Source organism: Balaenoptera physalus, assembly GCF_965194825.1.
Source record: "Balaenoptera physalus genome assembly, chromosome: 5".
In the NCBI taxonomy this organism is placed as follows: Eukaryota; Metazoa; Chordata; class Mammalia; order Artiodactyla; family Balaenopteridae; genus Balaenoptera; species Balaenoptera physalus.
The window spans coordinates 50836385-50862161 of record NC_138884.1 but is presented as its reverse complement, the minus strand read 5'-3'; the positions used below and the strand labels follow the sequence as shown (position 1 = coordinate 50862161).

Genomic DNA, 25777 nt, shown 5'->3' with positions numbered 1-25777 from the left:
TTAAAGATGTCTATAATTTCATTTTAGAAAAAAAACACAATTCATGAAAACAATTTTGGCTTAAAGTAATGAGCTGGAGCAGAATTTCTTGCATTATTGTCTCTGGGGGTCACAGAATATTCCACGTGGTAGAATTGTGGTAAGACAGTCCTAAATTCTAAAGTCAACTCTTTTCTCACTTTTCATTCACTCATTAATTAATCCATCCATCCATCTAGCCATCCAAGTCAACCAATATACATTGAAAATGCCTACTATAAGCAAGGCACTGTAATAAGTGCTGGGAATACACTAGAGAGAAAGAAGATGTGATTTGGGCTGTCCTGGAGACCACAGGCTACTGGGAGAAAGAGGCAGTAAAAGAGTAAACAAACAAGTATTGCGATATATGCTTTGAAGAAATTAACAAGCTGCTGTGATACAGAAAAATAAACATCTGCTTTATAAAGGGTTGTGATGGAAGGTCTCTGAGATGGTAATATTTAAACTTAAGACCTTAAAGAAGAAATCACGTCTGCAAAATGGAGAGAAAGAGTATAACTTAACATTGTGAACTTGTTTCCAAATCCATACAATGGGATTTAAAATATTTTGAGCATTATACACAAAGCATCTAGCACACTGCTGAAGCTCTCAGTAGAAGTTATCTCCTTTCACTTCAGGGTCTACGAAAAGCTCAGGATGTGGGCAAGTAAGCAGATGGTTTGAGGGAGATGGGCAAGGTAGACCCCCAAACCACAGTGGTGCTACATTATTCTTTGGCCTAGTGGTAAGTAATGGATGGGGCCAGCAAGACCACAGGAACAAGGCCTCTGAAGCACTGCTGCTTTGAACTGGGGGGCACATTCTTGGAGCTGTATTAAAATAAAAACTGTTGCTAACGATGAATCACATCTTTAGTGTATTAACTATGAAGTTTAGTGGATGGTTGGAATTGACACTTGACTTTTTAAAAAAACTCTTTAGCCTTACATATGAGGATAATCTTCAGGGAGATTTATCAAGCTCTGAAGCTGCTAAAGAGATCCCTTTAAATCAATACTATTAGGATCCTAATTAGAAAAATTAACTTACTGCTAGAAATGACAAGATGGTGCTTTTATAGTTGGAAGTTGTAAAGTAATAGACATTTTCAAGATTCTTAAAATTTCTCCTAACCTTGCAGAAAACTTTGTTGGAGAAAGAACCATTGTCAAAAGCCCCTTACCTCTAGCTCCTTAGACGGAATTCCTTGATCTAGTAAACCCCGCAACATTCGAATGACTGATTTCAACTCCGAACCGGTGTATTTACTGGAGGGAAGCACTTTGACAATGGGGAGTGTGGTGAGCTCCTCATCTGTCAGAAAGGAATGACCTAACAAGAAGACGGCAGTTGATTAAAAAAAAAAAAAAAAAAAAAAAATTCCCCCCAGAATTGATTTAGCCAATAAGAGAGCTAATTTTAGCCAGTAAGAGAACCAATTTGATCCTATTCTCACCTCATCTATTTTTTACAAAAGTGGGAGTCTTTGAATTAATAAGGCAATAGAACTAATAAGTAGGCAGATAACTACAATCATCAAAGGAAAATCCTGGCCATAGCAAGATCCTTGTACCCAACTTTTAAGGGAACACCTCACTGACTGTTCAGAGTTCTTAAGGCTCTTGGCTGTCAATTTCTTACAGCTTCTAAAGGAGTTTAAATTGTTTCTCTTTGCTTCTCTGGACCCAAATGGCACTGTTTACTTGATGAGAATGTATTTAGTCCTGTTTTTATTTTGCATTTAAATTAGCCTCCAAGAACATGGAGAAAAGATGAAGGGAGATGCTTCAGAAATTCCTTACAAGGGGACATTGCACTAGAAACACTGATTTCTCCCCTCTCTACCCACCCTTGGTACTCAGTGCCACTATCTCTGTCATTTGATAGTTTTCTCCATGCAAATGAAATCCTAAGGGTCTTTAGGAGTTTATCAAACAAGTGCTATCAATGTCTAAGAAGAGATATGTGTCTAACTTAGCACCTGCTCTATCTATGGAAAATGCTGATAACAGAAGGCAACTGTTATCCTGGAAAAAAGTAGGAGAGACTTCTTGCTATAGTCTGCACAAGTGTAGCTTTAATTACATCAATCAGTTGATAAAAGCATTTTGATGATGCAGCTACTATGCACGCAACAGTAATTCCAGGCACTGGGGGATCTCAAGAAGCTTAAGGTCTGTCTGGGGCGAAGACTAGTTGTGAATACAAAATCCAATCATATGAAATAACTGTAAACTTTTACAGAACTGAGTGTGAATGCAACAGGAGCTCAGAGGCTGGCGAGATGAACCTGGGTTACAGGATTTGAGCATTTCCATTGACACCAACAATCCAACTAAATCAAAAAAGTGTTAATTCGACTCCTTTAAGTTCTTTCAACAATGACTTCAAATTACAAAACTGTGTTCTTTCACTGCATTAATATAACATTTCCTTATATGAAAAAAGAGAAATAAAACGCTGAATAGAACTTCATTTATCTACTGGCTCAGTATAAAACAAGAGAGGCAGTAATAGTGAGGACAGACCAACTGACTCTTGCTCTTAAAAATTTTCCTATCTTTGAGCTATTCTTCTTACTTTACTATAAATAAAATGTGCTCCTCGACTTCTTATTCCAAGATGGCAAAATTGTGACTCTGTGTTTCCACTTAAAGTATTTATACATCTATTTACATGTTTTACTCCAAGCCACTGAGAATTTTAGCCTAATAACTGTGCAAATATCTGGTCAATAAATGAATGTTGATGTTTGTCTATGTGATTTAACTTTATGTATAGAACTTAATAATGTAGACATATGGTGAAATAACATATCCATATATTCTGAAAACTGTAATTTTCAAACTTATTTTTTCTACCTATTGTTTTTGATTTTAAAAGTTGCTAATAAATTTCTTGCCTTTATTGGAATCTTCGTGGTTTGTCATTTCTATTGGCAATTCATCACTTCCCCATGTTATTTCATCATCATCATCAGTCTTCTTTTCTGCTGACTTGTGAATTAAGCTATGACAACAAAACACATTTATATTTTCTTCAGTTATGTGTCCAAAATAAATTGAAATATTATGTCCTTGAACTACATATTTCCACTACAATTATTATGGTATTTAAAAATAGATTATCTGATTTAAAAAACCTTAAATCCACAATTCCTAAAATTTATTGGTAGATATAAATTAAACTGAGGTACAGAATTGTTTAATATAGTTTAAATTTTGTCCTCAAACAAATCCCAAGTCTTTGAACCTTAGGTTGAAGGAGTCCTCTTGGGGATGGAGAAGGTGGTGGTTTGTTTCCACCCTTCCACTTGGATGAATGATTACAACTGTGTAAGTAGAGCTCTCTTTTGTTTTTTTTAACAGCTGTCTACTATTGTACTGTATGAATGATTCTTCATTTAATTACAGAAGTCCCTACTGATGGACATCAGTCTTTCACTACAATTGGGGGTGAAAAGGACACTCTGGTATCTGGGCACTCACTTAATGTAATAAAACTCAGTACAAGTTCTCATTATTCTAGGCGTGCACAGCAGATGCCATCTCTCGGGTAAGGTGGGTGGCTAGAAAAGAGAAACTAGGTAGAAAAATAACATTTAGTGATAAGATGAGATGAAAAAGGATAATGCAAAGGCCTGAATACATTTTTAACTTTCTGATACTCAGGGGAACAAAGCACAGTACATTTTGTCTGATGACATTATTATACACCATTAAGGTAGGACATGCACTAATGCTCCCAAAACATTGTAACAGGACAGCAATTATGCTGCTTTTATGGTGGATGTTTTCCTCTGCTCCAACTAACTGTACATCACAATTAACATGTAATTTGCAAGTTCTGCATCCATGAGGTCTTTTTGGTCTTCTAGCAAGTATGCTTTGTTTGGAAGGATATGTTTTGGAGATCCTCCCATAAGGATCCTCCTTTCTTTCTCATTCTTTTGAACAGCTGCTTAGTATTTCATTGTATGAGTACACCCTAATTTATTTTGTGTCTATTATGGTTTTTTACTACTATAAACAATGTTGCCATGAATATTCTTATAGAAATGTCTGCATACATATGGTAGTAGGATCAATTCTTAGAAATAAAATCGCTAGGTTGAAGGGAATGTACTACAGTTCTTTGAACCTATGACACGTATCATTGTAAGATACGCTATTCTGAATTAGGTCACAATGAGAGATACTTGGACTACCTATGTGCCAAACACCTGGAACAGCTGGCTGGGTTGTGGGTTCATAGACCCTGTCTTCACCCCGCAGTGACCCTGACCAGCCACAGGCCGTGAGGTCTCAGGGGGCCATTCCTGCAGTGGGGCCTGTGGTTGATACATGGACTTCCTTGTCCCCAAGCAAATCTCTAGGAGGTTAGAACCCAGAGTTGACTAAGTCTCTGCTTGAAACCAGGTCACAACCATGGCTTAGCAGGGGCAGAGAGGGGAGACAGAGTGAATAATAAAGCAGGCAGGTCGTGAGGGCCACCATAAACTTCGCAGGAGTTCCTTCAAAGGCATTTCTGTTAACCGTACCCTTCTGAGATCTACATGTCCTTCGAGTTCCTTCGAGGCTGTTTTTGTCTGTTTTGTGGCCTTTTTCCCCTTCATTGTTATTTAAAAAATAAAATAGTTTATATATACGTCAGCAAGCAGAAGAGTGTTTAGACTTTTTTTCTTTTTGGTAGATGAAGTATGGGAAGCAAAAGCCTTCTGAGGTTCTAGTCTAGTCATGTTATAAAGTTGAGCGTGGCCCTGCGTGCCGGAACTCTTAAACAGGTCAGCTGCCGTCACCCCATTTTTTCACACAGTGCCCAGGAGACAGGCTCCCAACAGGCCACTCTGAGGCCAACCTTCTTTGGCAGAGAGGGAGTCTGTGAAGTCCCAGGCATTTAGGGCTGCGTGGGTGGGACTAGGACAAGGTGGTGGTTAGGGGCGAACAAGTGGACGAGGCTCGGGGCCCGGCCCGCCCACCCCCAGCTTTCATCAGAGCAGTCCAGTATTTGTCTGTTTCTAGTAGTAGCTGTGTGGCCTTGGGCCACAGCACGTTCCTGCGTGCCAGACACCACTCTAAGCTCTTGAGGTGTATTGGACATTTAATCCTCACACAATCTAGGAGGTAGACAGATACTATCCCTGTTTTAGAGATGAGCTCAGGTAATTTGCTCAAGATCACAGAGTAAGTGACAAAGCCAGGACACAAACTGGGCAGCTTGATTCCAAGCCTATGTTCTTAATCTCTACCAGTTTGCCTCCCAACTGACATGGGGTTGCTCACACCCTCTCATTTTCTCTCTTTTCCTTCTATTTATCTCCCATGTTGGCCTCTGCACTTCCCCTCTGGCCCTCTCCAGTTCATTCTCCACAGTACACATCTTATCATGTCAGTCCCCTGCTTAAAAAACTCCATGGCCCCCATTTCTCTTGGGATAAAGGCCAAGGTCCTTATCCTGCTCCCTTCTCATCTTGGGCCACTCTCCTGTTTGCTCAGCCACTCTGGTCTAGTTCAGGCCCTCAGGTGCCCTGGGGTCTTTGTAGACGCTATTCCTCTGCTTGGACAATTCCACGCCATCCTTCCCCTACCCCTACCCCTGTCCTAGGTGACTCCTGTTCATTCTTCGGAACGTAAATGTCTCTTCATGGAGAAACCTCACCTACTACTTACTGTCTGAGAACATCAAGCCCCCAGGTGATATCCTCTCACAGTCTGTCATGACTTTTTACGATAAACAGCATTTATCATGGTCTATGATGATTTATTTGTGGGATTATTTGATTAATATTTGCCTTTATGCTAGACTGTGAGTTCCTTGGGTTAAGGAGCTTCTTTGTCTTGTTAACAGTGTATTTCAAGCACATTGTCTGGTTTATATTAGGTGCTCAATAAATATCTGGAGAATAATAATAATAATAAAAGATATGCTATTACTTTGCTTACATTAAGAAAGAAATAATATCAGACTATAATTTTATGATCCTTCATGAGATGTTAAAATTCTTAAAAAGTGTTTCCAAGAATCAGTAACATGTTAATAAAATCTGTATGTTAATAGTGTTTTCAATTTGCCACCCAAAGAATTTACACTAATTTATTCTTCCTCCCTTCCCCTGTTGACAGGGAAGAGCCTGTATCTTATTACTGTTGGTGGCTGGCCCAGATACTTGCTGATCTTTTAAATATAAAACTATGCATTTCTATGTTAACAATATGTACCCACTGTCTAACTTTCCTTAGTGAAAATTCAGTGTCAATTTGCTTTTCTAGGAAAATGGAAATAGCTCCCTTTGACTGTTTGGTTATCATTTAATATGAAGCAAAATTTATGTACAACCATTTTGTTGGCCAACAATATATATAAACTCTTCCTGATACATCATTTAGTGTTACAAAAAAATCTTATTTTATGTTAGAAACCATTTTCAAAAAGAAAAACATTTGTGGGGGTTTAAAATGTTTCTTACCTTCTTTGGTTTTATTTTCTTATTAAAGAATGAAATTTGTGAAGTATAGAAAAATTTAGAGAAACAGAAAAATAGGTTACCTATAATCACACCAGGAGAAGGTACTATCATCATTGCTGGCACATTTCCTTTTAGACTTTTCTTGCATTTTTTCGGATGGTCAAGAGAATACATTGCTTTTTTTGAGCAATGTCATAACAAACACATTGTCACATGTCACTAGAACCTCCTTGTAACAACATTCAGAAACATTTTTAATATTCAACCATAGTTCCATAATCTACTCAATAAGTCTCATTTTACTGGAAAAGACACATTAATTTAAAAATCAACATCTAAATGGAAATCTTGAGAGCACTTCTAAAAAAGAGAATGAAAGTGTTATAAATATTTGAAAAATTATTTTTTTACCTTTCAGTTTTTACTTTTTCTTCACAATATTCTTCACAGCCATTCATTTTGGTTGACTACAACAAAGAGAAACCAAAATCAAATTAGCCCATTGTACCAAAAAAAAACAAAAACCAAAAACAATCTTATATAATGTTCAATTTTATTTCCTATATTTACTGTTATTGTTCATCATCATGTTACAAAGACACACGACATTCAATTAATGCATGCCAAACTGTGGCTAAGGCATCTGCAGTGGCACAAGAGTTTTGGCTGGCTCCACTTATTCACCTCACACTCATCCTGGCTTTTCATTCATTTCTTTTTTTATATATATAAATTTTATTTATTTATTTATTTATTTATTTATTTATTTATTTATTTATTTATTGGCTGTGTTGGGTCTTCATTGCTGCACGCAGGCTTTCTCTAGTTGTGGCGAGTGGGGGCTACTCTTCCTTGCGGTGCGTGGGTCTCTCGTTGCGGTGGCTCCTCTTGTTGCGCAGCACGGGCTCTAGGCGTGTGGGCTTCAGTAGTTGTGGCTCGTGGGCTCTAGAGCGCAGGCTCAGTAGTTGTGGTGCATGGGCTTAGTTGCTCTGCGGCATATGGGATCTTCCCAGACCAGGGCTCGAACCCGTGTCCCCTGCATCAGCAGGTGGATTCCTAACCACTGCGCCACCAGGGAAGTCCCTTTCATTTCTTATATAAGGGATATGAATGTATAGAGGTAAGGAAAAAGAAAAAGGAAAATCTAAAGTAACAATTATTTAGATGTGCATACATGGCATGTGTTTTTACACTACTTCAATTTTAAAATCTGAAATTTCCAATGTGTTAAATTATCTTGCCCATTTATTTAATTTTAAAAATTTTTAATTGAAGTATAGTTGATTTACAATGTTTTGTTAGTTTCTGGTGTACAGCAAAGTGATTCACATACACACACACACATATATATACACACACATGTATATTCTTTTTCATGTTCTTTTCCATTATGGTTTATTACAGAATATTGAATATAGTTCCCTGTGCTATACAGTAGGACCTTGTTGCTTATCTGTTTTATTTATAGTAGTTTGTATATGCTGATACCAAACTCCTAATTTATCCCTCTCCCACCCCTTTTCCCCTTTGGTAACCATAAAGTTTTCTATATCTGTGAGTCTGTTTCTGTTTTGTAAATAAGTTCATTTGTATCATATTTTTTTCTTTTTTCTTTTTCATACTTTATTCCTTATACTGATAGGTTAAGAAAGTAAAATTTTCCTAAGTACTGATTCATAAATAATGTTTATAAGCGGGACACAAAACATTCAGTTTCACAAACAGTAATATCCAATGATCCCCGTAAATGCAATTTTAATCCTTACTTTAAGCTAAGTGCAAGAATAATACAATAAGCTAAATACACACAAAACCTGTATATGCTGAACTACAAAAGTGGTTTCCCATAGCCACACATGGTCTTAGTCAAGTACACATTTCCACAATGAACAAGTACTAACAAATAAGTTAATAAAACACTACCCCAAATGCTTATCCTGCCATCAGCTTTTTCAGCAATGCCATTCCTGCTACTGAAAGCACTTATTTTTAGAAGCTTTGACCTGGGAAAATGAGTTCTCTTAAAAACTGACAAATAGTATAAGCCCTGAAGATTTTAAATCAAATAAGTCTTCCAACACAGAAGCATTCATAGGAAAGTTTTAGTTTCTCAAAAAATAAAAAATTAAAATGAAAAAAATCACTCTTGTTATCTATAGAAGAGAGTATTAAAACAAATTATCTTAAGACAAATAAACACTCTTAAAAAAGGTTGTATTTTCTATCATTTTCTCCTTAAAAGAAACACAAACCAGTTCACTATCTTTTAATAACTTAAGACTACTGTAATCTAAAAACTTTAGAATACATGAAACACATGTCTTAGCTATCAAAGGTACCATTTAGATTTCACATAATAAACAGCTACAGTACAGCCTACAATGGCACAAGTACGCCTAATACATAATTATTAATTCGTCATTTAGATGGTCAAAAGTCAGAAGGAACTGAATGGTTTGCAAGGTACTTTGACTTACATGTGGTCATTAAAATCCAGTAATTAATTCAAAGTATGGTAATATAATGGCAGGCAATTAAAGGCTCAAATATCACTCTAAAATTGAAGACATGAAAATAAAGACTGAAAACATTGTGGTTCTCTTTCATTCACATGGCTAGATATCAGAACCTGACTGTGGAAAATATAGTTATTAAATATGGTTTCCCCAGAAAATAATGAAGCTTCAGAAAGTACAAAAGGTGTCAAGATCCATAGTTTGCTTCATCAAATGCTTTTCTAGCTCGTTTCAATTCTTCATTCATAGTAAGCCAGTCTTTAACCCTAGCAAACTTTCTTGGGTCCTTTCGAATCAAGAAGATGATATCTTCAACTTGTACCCGACCTTGTCTTCCAATTGACATTGCCTTGTGAGTCATTTCGGTGATGAACTCTATGACAAGGTCTTCAAGAATATCTACTGACTCAGCATAAGGATTCTGGTCATCCCCAAACCCATACATCATACACCGTAATTCTTTAGAAAAAAGTCTCTTTTACCCTGTCCACCTTCTGCACCTCCTCCAATTTCTTCATTTTCTTCCTCAAAGGTGGGGTCTTCTTCTTCATCTGCCATCCCAGCAGCCAGCCACCTCCAGGGCTTGTATCATATTTTAGATTCCACATATAAGGGCTATCATATTTGCCCTTTTATATTTTAAAGGGAGGGGTGTCTCCCTAGGAAACTGAGATCAATCAGTTCGCACTTTAACTGAGTATGGTGTCACAGAGACCCAAGTCCTGCAGAAGCAGTTTGCTACAATCAGAAAGAGATGTCAAGTTGCATTCTTACATGGTTAGTCTTACATTTAAATCTTCATTAGGACAAATTATCTTAAACAGGAAATTCTTTCCATTTCAAGATCCTGCATTATCTGGCCTCTGTCTACCTCTACAATCCATCTGGCTTTACTCTCCTCTTCACTAACTGAAGGCTTCAAACGGATGGGCCTTTCTTTTAGCTCTTCAAAATCGCTCTTTTTTTCACTTTTTCCTTGTTTAATCTAAGTGTCTTTACCTTCTGAGGATGTTCCTAACCACCCAGTCTAAAAGTGGGTCTCCTTGGTATTCTCTTTTGTAGCGCTTTTTTAAACTTCAGAGACCTTATCACAACTTGTAATTGCTCGTTTTTTTGATCTTTTAGGTACAGACTCTGTAGAGTTAAAAAGTTAAGTTACTCTGATATCAATTTCAGTTTATCTGAGGGAAACAGAACTTCTATGGCGGAAGAAATAAAGTAGATTGCTTTTATCCACTGACAACTGAAAAAAAAAGCTTCTTAGACTTTATCTGTTTTTTTAAAAAAATTATTTGTTTTTCGCTGCATTGGGTCTTCGTTGCTGCGTGAGGGCTTTCTTTAGTTGCAGCGAGCGGGGGCTGCTCTTTGTTGCAGCGTGCAGGCTTCTCATTGCAGTGGCTTCTCTTGTTGCGGAGCACAGGCTCTAGGTGCACGGGCTTCAGCAGTTGCGGCACGCGGGCTTAGTTGCTCTGCGGCATGTGGGATCTTCCCGGACCAGGGTTTGAACCCATGTCCCCTGCCTTGGCAAGCGGATTCTTAACAACTGCGCCACCAGGGAAGCCCCCCTTATCTGTTTTTAGAAGTTGATAATTTTAGTCTGGGTTAAAACTTTTTTCCAAGTAAAGTCATTTGGATTTCCTATTCCCCATCATAATCCTGATCTAGGAATCACCATGTGTGCAATCATTTTGCAAAGTATACAGCCTTTTATAAGAGTAAAGTGTTATTGGGCTTCTCTGGTGGCGCAGTGGTTAACAATCCGCCTGCCAATGCAGGGGGCACGGGTTCGAGCCCTGGGTCTGGAAGATCCCACATGCCGTGGAACAACTAAAGCCCGTGTGCCACAGCTACTGAGCCTGCCCTCTAGAGCCTGTGAGCCACAACTACTGAAGCCCACGCACCTAGAGCCTGTGCTCTGCAACAAGAGAAGCCACCACAATGAGAAGCCCGCAGACCACGACAAAGAGAAAGCCCACGCGCAGCAACGAAGACCCAATGCAGCCAAAAATAAATAAATAAAATAATTAAAAAAAAGAGTAAAGTGTTATTATTAACATTAAAATAATGAGATAAAGCCCAATTGGAAATACACTAGAGCAATACTTGTATTAACCAATTTTTCACTATTTTTGCAAAGTTTACCTATGTATGGTTTGGGGGTAGGTCAGTCTCTCTTCTCATTCTGGATTGTAGGCTCTTTGGAAGAGGAGGAGGCTGTAGTACTGCCTCAGGGAAAAGATTTAAGGTTTTTATCATGGCCAGCCTGTTTGAAGGTTAGTTTGTAGTCCCACTGATCAAAGAATCCAGATCCAGCAACTTGAAGAGTAGAGGAGGCATCTGCTGGATCTAGGACCAGCTACATAATTTGTAGTCCCCAGTGCAAGATGAAAATATGGGATCTTTCTTTGGCATGGCATGTAAGTCATTTCATGAACTCATCCCTGCCTATCTCTTAAGCCTTAGCTTTCAAGACACCATGTGATACCCTAATAGCAATGATTTAGTGCCCTGAATTTTCCATGTTGATCCAGACCTTCATACCTTTGCTGAGAAGCTCCTCGGTATGGAATGCTCTTTCCCATTTTATCTCACCTATCAAAATCTTTAAAATGCTAATTCTCTAGGAGGCTTTAATAACCATACCCACATACTCCTGTATAGCCTCTATATTCCCTAATTCTTTATAATCCTCTCTGAACTCCACACAGACACTCCATAAAAAAGCAGGATATGTTTTTTTACTATAGCTTTTTGTAGAGTTGAAAGTAAAATTAAGTTATTCTGATATTAATTTCAATTTATTTGTGGGAAATCAGAGCTTCCATGGAGGAAGAAAATTTACTTATTTGCATGTGTACATCTCCCAAATTGACTGCTAGACTGTACAAGCAAATTTAGGACAGAAACCCTGACGTCCCTTCTTACCCTGTTATCCCCAAAATAATCAAACAAGTTCAGCAACAGCTGAAGTGAAGAGTTTTGAAACTTTAGGTAGTAATTTACAATAATGTATATGACTGGCATTCATTCCTTCATTCACAAATAACACACAGACATTGGCCTGAAGTACTTCACTAAGAGGTACAGTAGTACCCCTTTATCTGAGGGGTGATATGTTCCAAGACACCCAGTGAATGCCTGAAACCACGGAGAGTGCTGAACTGTTTTCTGTTCATGTCTTCCACTACAAATTAAATGCCTTTTCCGTCTTAACTAAGCATTTTTCATGCACTGTGGCCTTAACTTTTGCAGTTTGAGGTGCAACAGCAAAACTAGCACAAATTTCTTTTTCCTTTTTCACAATTTCGCAGATAGATTTGTTCTTACCGTAGATCTTAGCAACTAACTTCAGCATACGATTTTTCTCTTTCCTTATGAAGTAGAGAACTTTCACCTTTTCACTTAAAGGAAGCACTTATGGCTTCTCTTTGGCAACATCCAGATTGCCAGCATCACTACTCTTGTACTGCAGGGCCATCATTGAATAAGAGTTACATGAACACAAACACTTCGATACTGCAATGACTGCTCCGATAACCAAGATGGCTACTAAGTGACTAATGGGCAAGATACATTGGACAAAGGGATGATTTATGTCCTGGGTGGGACAGAGTGAGAAGGCGCAGAATTTCATCTCACTACTTAGAATGGCACACCATTTAAAACTTACGAATTGTTTATTTCTGGAATTTTCCATTTAACATTTTCTGACTGTGGTTGACTGTAAGTAACTGAAACCCCTGAAAGTGAAACTGTAGATGGGGGGCAGGGGCTACTGTAGTCAAGTATAGAGACAGTTAATTGGAGCAGAGGGACAAATGCAATGATTTGCACAAGTAGCTATCAGAGGGACAATCTTTCTTTTTAAAAAGGACATTCCTCTACTTTTTATGATACCAGTGGATAGCACCTTAACTTTTGGCACATGATAAAATTTTCAGGGTTGCAAAATATACTGTTAAGAACAAATTCAGTAAATAATCATTTGTTTAGGGTGATTCCCAACATGGCACACTTACAAATTTCTGAATATTTTAAAAAACTCTAAGGAACTCTTAGAATTACTCAAATGTAGGTAATATTCGAGAAACATTAAGATGAAACAAAACTTTTCTAGAATACTGGTTCAGTCTTTCTTTCATGGATGGAGATGTCATATTTGTCTCTTTTGAATTTGTCTTCTTATGAATATAATTACCATTGTGACTTTAACACATTTAGATTTTGAAACACATGAAACATTTTCATGTTTTTATTTCAGTACCTTGCATCCTCTTCTCCTAAATTTGTTTTTTGCTTTCTTTGTTTTGCTTACCATTAGTCAAAATCTCTTCTAAAGCAGAAGTCTTATCTATTCAAGTGCTAATTTATTGTTTTTAAGGATGGACTGGCCCAAAATACTTGGTCTTAAACATCTTGAATTCTCAAGACACAAATTTGTGGGCTCTATCTATACTTTGGTGGCAGGACAACTTATGTATTATTTACATAATATTTCCTAATAACTGGTAGGAATATTCTCCCCCTACGAACCTTAATTTTTAGATTTGCTCTGGATAGTTTTACATCCTAATTCTACTATGTAAACTTTAGAATCATGTCACAAAGCCACCCTGCCTCTCATTAAAACAAACAACGAAACAAAACAGAAACCTCAAAATATTTTATGGGACCATATTTAATTGAGGGGTGAATCTAGGGAGAACTTAAATTTTAGATTTTTTTCTATCAAAGAACAAGGAATGTTTTCCTTTAATACTTCTTTTGTGCTTCTCTGTAGAGTTTTAAAGTTTTCATAATATAAATATGTACATTTTTGGTTGAATTTATGCCTAGAGCTCTTGTTTTGTAACTATTGTGAATAAAATTTTATTTGATTATACATATTTAAATTTTACATATCCACACAAAGACGTGCACATGAGTGTTCTTTTTTTCTTCTTTTAAAAAATTTATTTATTTTATTTATTTATTTTTGGCTGCATTGGGTCTTCATTGCTGTGCATGGACTTTCTCTAGTTGCGGCAAGCAGGGGCTACTCTTTGTTGCGGTGCATGGGCTTCTCGTTGTGGTGGCTTCTCTTGTTGCAAAGCACGGGCTCTAGGCATCTGGGCTTCAGTAGCTGTGGCGCGCAGGCTCAGTAGTTGTGGCACACGGGCTCAGTTGCTCCACGGCACGTGGGATCCTTCCAGACCAGGGATCGAACCTGTGTCCCCTGCACTGGCAGGCGGATTCTCAACCACTGTGCCACTCAGGAAGCCCTTGATTATATTTTATAAGTGGTTAAGGCAAAGACTGTGTTATGAACTGACCTGTGTCCCCCCAAAGTTCACAGGTTGAAGCCCTAACCCCCAATGGGACTGTATTTGGAAATAGGGTCTTTATGGAGATAATTGAGGCTAAATGAGGTCATGAGGATAGGGCTCTAACCCAATAGGATTGGTGTCCTTATAAGAAGAGGAAGAGACACCAGGTGTGTGTGCACACAAAGGAAAGACCATGTGAGGACACAGCTAGAAGAGGGCTGCCTGCAAGCCAAGGAGAGAGGTCTTGCCAGAAACCAAAACTGCTAACACCTTGATCGTAGACATCCAGCCTCCAGAACTGTGAAAAGATAAATTTTCTCTCTTTTTTTAAGCCACTCAGGTTGTGGTGTTTTGTTATGGCAGCCCAAGCAAACTAGAACAGACTACAAACTCAAATGCCTGCAGGAATCAGAAAAATAATATAAACCTTTGAAATGCTGGGGTTGAGGGCATAATTCTGTCTTGTGAGACCCGAGAATTTACATTATAAAGAAATAGGAATCTTTGCTGCATTACTGTTTATAATAAATTTAATACTCATCAATAGATAGCCAATTTAATAAATTATGGTATATCTATGCAAGAGAATAATAGGGAAGCATTAGAAAGTATGAGATAGAGAGGGCAGACAGCAGAAGCAAGAGGAACTACAATCCTGCAGACTGTGGAACAAAAACCACATTCGCAGAAAGATAGACAAGATGAAAAGGCAGAGGGCTATGTACCAGATGAAGGAACAAGATAAAACCCCAGAAAAACAACTAAATGAAGTGGAGATAGGCAACCTTCCAGAAAAAGAATTCAGAATAATGATAGTCAAGATGATCCAGGACCTCGGAAAAACAATGGAGGCAAAGATCGAGAAGATGCAAGAAATGTTTAACAAAGATCTAGAAGAATTAAAGAACAAACAAACAGAGATGAACAATACAATAACTGGAATGAAAACTACACTAGAAGGAATCAATAGCAGAATAACTGAGACAGAAGAACAGATAAGTGACCTGGAAGATAGAATGGTGGAATTCACTGCTGCAGAACAGAATAAAGAAAAAAGAAAGAAAAGAAATGAAGACAGCTTAACAGAGCTCTGGGACAACATTAAATGCAACAACATTCGTATTATAGGGGTCCCAGAAGGAGAAGAGAGAGAGAAAGGACCCGAGAAAATATTTGAAGAGATTATAGTCCCTAACATGGGAAAGGAAATAGCCACCTAAGTCCAGGAAGTGCAGCGAGTCCCATACAGGATAAACCCAAGGAGAAACACGCTGAGACACATAGTAATCAAATTGGAAAAAATTAAAGAAATTATTGAAAGCAGCAAGGGAAAAACGACAAATAACATACAAGGGAACTCCCGTAAGGTTAACAGCTGATTTCTCAACAGAAACTTTACAAGCCAGAAGGGAGTGGCATGATATACTTTAAGTGATGAAAGGGAAGAACCTACAACCAAGATTACTCTACCTGGCAAGGATCTCATTCAGATTTGATGGAGAAATCAAAAGCTTTACAGACAAGCAAAAGCTAAGAGAAGTCAGCACCACCAAACCAGCTCTACAACAAATGCTAAAGGAACTTCTCTAAGTGGGAAACACAAGAGAAGAAAAGGACCTACAAAAACAAACCCAAAACAATTAAGAAAATGATCATAGGAACATACATATCGATAATTACCTTAAACATGAATGGATTAAATGCTCCAACCAAAAGACACAGGCTTGCTGAATGGATACAAAAAGAAGACCCATAATATGCTGTCTACAAGAGACCCACTTCAGACCTAGGGACATATACACCCTGAAAGTGAGGGGATGGAAAAAGATATTCCATGCAAATGGAAATCAAAAGAAAGCTGGAGTAGCAATACTCATATCAGATACAATAGACTTTAAAATACAGAATGTTACAAGAGACAAGGAAGGACACTACATAATGATCAAGGGATCAATCCAAGAAGAAGATTTAACAATTATAAATATATATGCACCTAACATAGGAGCACCTCAATATATAAGGCAACTGCTAACAGCTATAAAAGAGGAAATCGACAGTAACACAATAATAGTGGGGGATGTTAACAGCTAACATACACCAATGGACAGATCATCCAAAATGAAAATAAATAAGGAAACAGAAGCTTTAAATGACACAATAGACCAGATAGATTTAATTGATATTATAGGACATTGTATCCAAAAACAGCAGATTACACCTTCTTCTCAAGTGCGCATGGAACATTCTCCAGGATAGATCATATCTTGGGTCACAAATCAAGCCTCACTAAATTTAAGAAAATTGAAATCATATCAAGCATCTTTTCTGACCACAACACTATGAGATTAGAAATGAATTACAGGGAAAAAAACATAAAAAACACAAACACATGGAGGCTAAAGAATACGTTACTAAATAACCAAGAGATCACTGAAGAAATCAAAGAGGAAATCAAAAAATACCTAGAGACAAATGACGATGAAAACACGACGATCCAAAACCTATGGGATACAGCAAAAGCAGTTCTAAGAGGGAAGTTTAGAGCAATACAATCCTACCTCAAGAAACAAGAAAAATCTCAAATAAACAATCTAACCTTACCCCTAAAGGAACTAGAGAAAGAAGAACAAACAAAACCCAAAGTTAGTAGAAGGAAAGAAACCATGAAGATCAGAGCAGAAATAAATGAAATAGAAACAAAGAAAACAATAGCAAAGATCAATAAAACTAAAAGCTGATTCTTTGAGAAGATAAACAAAATTGATAAACCATTAGCCAGACTCATCAAAAAAATGAGGGACAGGACTCAAGTCAATAAAATTAGAAATGAAAAAGGAGAAGTTACAACAGACACCGCAGAAATACAAAGCATCCTAAGAGACTACTACAAGCAACTCTATGCCAACTTAATGGATAACCTGGAAGAAATGGACAAATCCTTAGAAAGGTATAACCTTCCAAGACTGAACCAGAAAGAAATAGAAAATATGAACAGACCAATCACAAGTAATGAAATTTAAACTGTGATTAAAAATCTTCCAACAAACAAAAGTCCAGGACCAGATGGCTTCACAGGTGAATTCTACCAAACATTTAGAGAAGAGCTAACACCCATCCTTCTCAAACTCTTCCAAAAAACTGCAGAGGAAGGAACACTCCCAAACTCATTCTATAAGGCCACCATCACCCTGATACCAAAAGCAGACAAAGATACTACAAAAAAAGAAAACTACAGACCAATATCACTGATGAATATAGATGCAAAAATCCTCAACAAAATACTAGCAAACAGAATCCAACAACACATTAAAAGGATCATACACCATGATCAAGTGGGATTTATCCCAGGGATGCAAGGATTCTTCAATATACACAAATCAATCAATGTGATACACCATATTAACAAATTGAAGAATAAAAACCATATGATCATCTCAATAGATGCAGAAAAAGCTTTTGACAAAATTCAACACCCATTTATGATAAAAACTCTTCAGAAAGTGGGCATAGAGGGAACCTACCTCAACATAATAAAGGCCATATACAACAAACCCACAGCAAACATCATTCTCAATGGTGAAAAACTGAAAGCATTTCCTCTAAGATCAGGAACAAGACAAGGATGGCCACTCTCACCACTATTATTCAACACAGTTTTGGATGTCCTAGCCACAGAAATCAGAGAAGAAAAAGAAATAAAAGGAATACAAATTGGAAAAGAAGAAGTAAAACTGTCACTGTTTGCAGATGACATGATACTATACATAGAGAATCCTAAAAATGCCACCAGAAAACTACTAGACCTAATCAATGAATTTGGTAAAGTTGCAGGATATAAAATTAATGCACAGAAATCACTTGCATTCCTATACACTAATAATGAAAAATCTGAAAGAGAAATTAAGGAGACACTCCCATCTACCATTGCAACAAAAAGAATAAAATACCTAGGAATAAACCTACCTAGGGAAACAAAAGACCTGTATGCAGAAAACTATAAGACACTGAGGAAAGAAATTAAAGATGATACCCAACAGATGGAGAGATATGCCATGTTCTTGGATTGGAAGAATCAATATTGTGAAAATGACTATACTACCCAAAGCAATCTACAGATTCAATGCAACCCCTATCAAATTACCAATGGCATTTTTTACAGAACTAGAATAAAAAATCTTAAAATTTGTATGGAGACACAAAAGACCCCGAATAGCCAAAGCAGTCTTGAGGGAAAAAAATGGAGCTGGAGGAATCAGACTCCCTGACTTCAGACTATACTGCAAAGCTACAGTAATCAAGACAATATGGTACTGGCACAAAAACAGAAACATAGATCAATGGAACAAGATAGAAAGCCCAGAGATTAACCCACGCACCTATGGTCAACTAATCTATGACAAAGGAGGCAAGGATATACAATGGAGAAAAGACAGTCTCTTCAATAAGTGGTGCTGGGAAAACTGGACAGCTACATGTAAAAGAATGAAATTAGAATACTCCCTAACACCGTACACAAAAATAAACTCAAAATGGATTAGGGACCTAAATGTAAGACTGGACACTATAAAACTCTTAGAGGAAAACGTAGGAAGCACACTCTTTGACATAAATCACAGCAAGATCTTTTTTGATCCACCTCCTAGAGTAATGGAAATCAAAACAAAAATAAACAAATGGGACCTAATGAAACTTCAAAGCTTTTGCACAGCAAAGGAAACCATAAACAAGACGAAAAGACAACCCTCAGAATGGGAGAAAATATTTGCAAACGAATCAACGGACAAAGGATTAATCTCCAAAATATATAAACAGCTCATTCAGCTCAATATTAAAGAAACAAACACCCCAATGCAAAAATGGGCAGAAGACCTAAATAGACATTTCTCCAAAGAAGACATACAGACGGCCACGAAGCACATGAAAAGATGCTCAACATCACTAATTATTAGAGAAATGCAAATCAAAACTATAATGAGGTATCACCTCACTCCTGTTAGAATGGGCATCATCAGAAAATCTACAAACAACAAATGCTGGAGAGGGTGTGGAGAAAAGGGAACCCTCTTGCACTGTTGGTGGGAATGTAAATTGATACAGCCACTATGGAGAACAGTATGGAGGTTCCCTAAAAAACTAAAAATACAATTACCATATGACCCAGCAATACCACTACTGGGCATATACCCAGAGAAAACCGTAATTCAAAAAGACTCATGCACCCGAATGTTCATTGCAGCACTATTTACAATAGCCAGGTCATGGAAGCAACCTAAATGCCCATCGACAGACGAATGGATAAAGAAGATGTGGTACATATATACAATGGAATATTACTCAGCCATAAAAAGGAACGAAATTGAGTCATTTGTTGAGAAGTGGATGGATCTAGAGACTGTCATACAGAGTGAAGTAAGTCAGAAAGAGAAAAACAAATATCATATATTAATGCATGTATGTGGAACCTAGAAAAATGGTACAGATGAGCCGGTTTGCAGGGCAGAAGTTGAGACACAGATGTAGAGAAAGGACATATGGACACCAAGGGGGGAAAACTGCGGTGGGGTGGGGATGGTGGTGTGCTGAATTGGGCGATTGGGATTGACATGTATACACTGATGTGTATAAAATTGATGCCTAATAAGAATCTGCAGTATAAAAAAACAAACAAACAAAACAACTAATACTAAACTTTCATTGGGTTATTTGTATGGAAATATGTTAATATAAATGTTTCAGACATTACATGAAATTTCTAAAAATCTTATATGTTCTGGTATAATGTTATAAGTCATAATCCTAGTTATTACTTTAAAATGTATATCTCAGAAATAACTAATTTTCTTGTCAACTGCATTATTATGAAACAGTGGTCATTTTTAAGTCTTTTATCATTTACAGAGAGTTCTGGGTATACTCTGATGCTTTTGCAAATATGTTCCTATAAAAGGCTTTCATCTTCAAGAAATTCATGGAAAAGACTCTGACAAGTACAGGTTTCTGGTAACTGACTGTACTGCTGAACTGAATGAATAAGCATTTTCAGAACTCTAATGAAAAACTGATGAACTCATAAAAGTGCTAACAAAAGATCAAGATGAAAAAAAAAATTAATTACATGGGACTGAGTGAACTGATGAGGATGAGTATAATTTTTGTGACTTTCTGTCTGAATTAAAAAAAAAAAAAATCCCACAAGGACTCAGAGGCAAAGAATATACAAATCAATTTTCACTGCAAAGTAAAGGAGCTGTTACAGTGGAGGATTACTGGACTGAATGTCAATATTATGACATAGTATGAGTGTGTTTCATGTTTGGTAATTGCAATCATTGTTGATTTTGTTGTGGTCATCCATGTACAATGCTTGGTGTCAGTCTATTTATCACTTGTAAAAATAAAATACAGTGTGTGTGTGTGAAAAAAAAATTACATGTTTTCATATGCATAATAGAAGGGTAAAAACCAATATTTTAACAATAGCTATCTCAGATGAAGATGAGGAGTGGGTAAAAAAAGGAGCTTGCATTTTTAAATGATTCTGTTTAAAATATTTTTTTTACAGTGAGGATGTAATGTCTTCGTTATCAAAATAAAAAAAGGAACTTGAATGAAGTTTTCTGCTATAAACTTTTGTTATAATAGCTCAGTGTAAAAGAGAATCTATATTATGTTAAGCTTTTTTTTTTTAAAGAAAAGGCATTGGATTTTGAAATGGAAATTGAAGATTTTTATTTATTGTCTTAGTTAAGAGACTTCAGAACATACATTTTAAGGGGTATTTTAAATAGTATTTATAAAAATATGATTATAGTATGATTTAAAATGTTCAGAAAACCTTTTTCAAAGAGCTTATTGTTATAATTATTAATATTTAGATAGTACAAAAGAACAATAACTTAAGTAAAAACACTACAGCATGATACATTGTGAGCTATTCAATATTTGTGTAACCATTTTTCTAGATTAGGAAATACATACTAAAACAGATATAAGCTTCCTTGTATTTACACACATTAATTATATATAAATATTTAATGAAAATAATCTTGTGTATATGAGATTGTGTGTGGGTACATGCATGGTAAGAATCGACACCAGTTTAGTTTTGACAGTTTTGAAGGTGTTCAATAGGAAGAATCAGGACTTGTGAGGGAAATTATCCTAGAACAATGGGCAAGATCAGATTCATATAAATAGGGTGTTGCCTAGTTTGAGCTGGCATACATATTATTTATCTACTATTTCATGCTTTTTTCTTAGTCAGCTCAATGTCCCAGAAGATCTGAAGTCTTAGTCTTAAATAAGTCTATGATTACATTTTTGAAAATTAATTGTTTCTTTCTCTTCCTTCTTCTTTTTTTTTTTGGCTTGGGGAAACTTGAATAGTAATTCTTTCCCTGGCATAGGATGACTCTTAAATGCAAAAAATAAAATTAATCTCAGATGATTTCAACTTTGGGGTTTTATTTTTTTTAAGATTTTAACAAACGTATATACAATATATTAAGCACTAATTCCTGTACAGCTTATTTTTACTAGTTTGCATCCAACTAGTTTAATGTATTATGAATGTCAGCTGTCTAAATCTTTTGAAACATGTCTCAACTGAAATTGCAGAGCAATCAGAGCAAAAGCCATGGAATAAATGAAAGAATGAGATGTTTCCATGATAATTAAGACCAAGGATCCATGAGGGGCAGAAGAAAACAAGCATTCAAGGATAAAAATCAAGTTTTCTAACTAGGTTAGGTATTAACTGGAATGGGATCTTGGAATTACCAACTTTTATTTGGTGTAATAATAATGAAGATGCAAAAAAAAAAAAAAAAAAGGTTTTTGGGCACTTTTTTCCTGAATGGAAACCTTCACCAAAAGAGGTTAAATGATTTAAAGGCAAGTTCTTTCTCCAAAATGAGTAAATGACATCAGTTCTAATTCTTACTGAAGCTACTAACCAGCCATCAGGATATTATCTTTAATACTTAGAAGGGAAACTGATAGGTAGGGAGAGGTAAGGCCTCATCAGAGAATTCTAACGAGATATAGCAACATAGAGTGTTTACCTAGGTATTATCCTTACCTCTGTAAACTCTTCAGGTAAAGGTGAACCATCATAGTCTGTATCTTCTGCTCTCTCTTCAGATAACTTCCCACTGGTTTTCAATGCACCTGGGAAAGAAAGAAATAGGCCAAGAGGAATTAAAATGCTCTGTAGAGGCCTTCCTGTACTCCTTTAGTGTACCAACTTACTCATTCTGGTTCATCTACCTGGAGCACAGGCATCTCGTGCTGCATTATTTTGGTTTAAAAGATTCTGAGCTTCCTCATCCACAACATCCAGCAGAGACTGGATAACTTCAGCTTCTTGAGGATCATCATAAATATCATCTTCTTGTACATCAGATTCTTGAAAAACAGTAATTTACATGGGGTTTTACTTAAAAAAATATTGATATGAGAAAGAGACAATGTGTCAAATATAATATGCCAGGTCTTTCAAATTTTAAGCATCCACTTTGAAAAAGCAGCCATGAAAGGAAAAGTAGTTTACACTAATGGGACCCAGGCATTTTTAGTTCTAGAACTACTTTGGCTGTTATGACGAAAGACCACATAAATGCAACTGAATAAACCAAAATCAATCTCTGTGATACACCTTTTCAAAGGACAGTAATAATTTAATGTTTATTTCTCTAACTTAATCCCAAATTGTTAATTTATAAAAGAAACTAAAGAAGTTTCAACCAAAGAAGTTATGTTACAAAGATTAAGGATATAATAGGGCAGCCCAAACATCCCCAAGAAAAAATGTCTCAGTTATTAGGTAGCCAGTGAATTGCTGCTTCAGAAAAATACAAGAAACAATTATCAAACAAAACTGCTATCTCTTCAATCATTTAAAAATCATTTTAATCTTAGAGATGAGAATGAATACTGGACATTCGTACAGTAGTGCAGCTAATATTAATTTTATGCTGTTCTTTTATTTCTCTGAACAACAATCTTTCCTTTTAAAGCTATAGGAACATGTAAGGCAAATAAGAAAGGCTGCCAACATTTCTTTATTACTTGAATTATTAGGGCATTTAGAGTAATTGGATGACTCATTTGGGAAACTACCTTTGGACAGAACCAGGTTTGCTGATTCCTTCATCTGATAAGTAGAACATTTTCCTTCAGCGTACAAAATTTCAATTATTTCTTCCCCATTAACCTAAAGTATAAAATCAAAGCAAATCATTAGTTTACTATTTTACTAACATCCAGGATTAGGGAGGGACTGCACACTGTCCCTCCATGTCCTTCTCCCCTTCTTTCTCGGTACAATATCCTTTTTATATTTCCCCTTCTTGGATCAGTGCTTCTAGGAGATACCAGTGCAATGAAATATGCAAAGGGTATGGGACTTTCCATCATCACATATGCTTGGAAACACTAGATTAAGCAACATTAAATCAGTATTTTTATTCCAAGAATTCTCACAATGCTTACTAATATAAATTTTGAGTTGTCAAAAGAGAAATGTATTATGTAGTATTTCCTAAATTTATTTGACTGCAGAAATCTCTTTTTAAGGCATACTCTATGGGATCTGTCTTCCACAGAACTTTTTAGAAAAGTTAAATAGACCTACTAAACTTAGAAGTCCAGGGAAATGAAAAAAAAGTCAATCTTTTAAGTATTTGTGAAGTTGTTACATGGACATAGTCTTCAGTTTAGCAATCTGATCAACTGTTGGCTATAAAGATTTTCAAATCTAGTCTAAACCTCATCTCAATTTAAGGAAAATAGCAATGGATTCATAACTATAAAGTAATAATTAAATGGAATGTAACTTTTAAATTCAGTGGTTATGAATGAAGCACTTCATGGCACGTAGCGTATTAAAAGAAAGATGATTAGGGCAAAATGCAATATTAAATGATTAGAATAAATTAAAATAATTTTATACAAATAAAGGGTGGTTTGCTTTAAAGATTTTACTTTTTTTATTAAGATAAAAGGTAGACCTAGAGTCTGTCATACAGTGTGAAGTAAGTCAGAAAGAGAAAAACAAATACCGTATGCTAACACATATATATGGAATCTAAAAAACAAAACAAAAATGGTCATGAAGAACCTAGGGGCAAGACGGGAATAAAGACGCAGACCTACTAGAGAATGGACTTGAGGATACGGGGAGGGGGAAGGGTAAGATGGGACAAAGTGAGAGAGTGGCACGGACATATATACACTATCAAATGTAAAATAGCTAGCTAGTGGGAAGCAGCCGCATAGCACAGGGACATCAGCTTGGTGCTTTGTGACCACCTAGAGGGGTGGGATAGGGAGGATGGGAGGGAGGGAGACGCAAGAGGGAAGAGATATAGAGATATATGTATATGTATAACTGATTCACTTTGTTATAAAGCAGAAACTAACACACCATCGTAAAGCAGTTATACTCCAATAAAGATGTTAAAAAAAAAAGATAAAAGGTAGAGATAGTAGATGCAATGAAATTATCTCTTCATAAATAGTGGTTACGTAATGTCAAAAAATTTCACTGGATTGTAAAATTCCACTCTTCATGAGGAATTCATAGTACAGACATAAGTATTCAAGGACAGAATATCGTTTGGGAGACTTCCTGGAAGATTTTAACTCCAACAAAAAATGTTTGCAATCACGAATAACAGAAGTTCTAATTTCTTTTTGTTTTTCTTTTTAACATCCTTATTGGAGTATAATTGCTTTACAATGGTGTGTTAGTTTCTGCTGTATAACAAAGTGAATCAGCTATACATATACATACATCCCCCTATCTCCTCCCTCTTGCGTCTAATTTCTAGGGTTTTATGTTAATTTAAACAGAAACTCTACTTTTTCTCCCTTTCAACAACATGGTGATATTTACAAAGAAAATAAGCACTTTACAGCATGACTAACACTAGAAACACATGCAAATTCAGTTACTTCAGCTATGTGAAATTGGAGACTTTATGAATAAACAGAATAAAACGTGTAGCTATATCTCAATCTACAAACATACAGACACCGAGAAATTTTTGTGTCCCAATCATTTCTGCCTTATAATTCTTCTGTTGCAATATCTTTTCAAGACATGCTAAACCATTTCACAAGTTTGAGATAACACAGTGAAATGAAAGGCATAGAATTTGGGGCTTCTGGTCAATTAATTCATTTTCTCCTCCTACACTAAACCCAGCTCACGTCCAGAAATCTTGTTGAGCTGATAAGATTTTCAGATTACTAGGAGGGAAATGCCTCAGCTCTGGATTTTACATGGAAAGATATTTGAGTAGTGAGGTTCAGAATAGATTGCATGAGATATGTGTGAGATAAAACAGTTCCATGAAATGAAGATCCAGCTGCAAGCTGTGTATATTACATGCCAGAAAGTAAAAAGAAATGTTAGCCAAACAAATGGGTATAAATGTAGCCTTAAATAAAGAGCTTGAAAG

At 36.3% G+C, this 25777-nt stretch overlaps 1 protein-coding gene and 1 pseudogene across 9 annotated transcripts in view; both read right to left on the bottom strand.

The window, feature by feature from the left end:
- Positions 1-25777, bottom strand: part of PTPN13 (protein tyrosine phosphatase non-receptor type 13) — a 224735-nt gene that overhangs the window by 8598 nt on the left and 190360 nt on the right. For 5 of the 8 annotated variants that reach the window (XM_082463220.1, XM_082463219.1, XM_082463217.1 and 2 more), the window contains 5 exons: positions 23433-23526; positions 22581-22718; positions 22393-22481; positions 6902-6957; positions 1330-3033 (listed from right to left, as the gene is read on the bottom strand). In XM_082463220.1, coding sequence (XP_082319346.1) covers positions 2901-3033; positions 6902-6957; positions 22393-22481; positions 22581-22718; positions 23433-23526 — 510 coding nt within the window. In that variant the 3' untranslated portion in view covers positions 1330-2900. Of the gene's footprint in view, positions 1-1207; positions 3034-6901; positions 6958-20593; positions 21726-22392; positions 22482-22562; positions 22719-23432; positions 23527-25777 lie in introns of those variants that run through there. The other 3 variants (XM_082463223.1, XM_082463218.1, XM_082463221.1) reach the window with 3 other exon arrangements.
- On the bottom strand, positions 6968-9740 carry LOC309661541 (transcription initiation factor TFIID subunit 13 pseudogene; annotated as a pseudogene). The gene has a single exon. The product of its transcript is annotated as a transcription initiation factor TFIID subunit 13 pseudogene (transcript).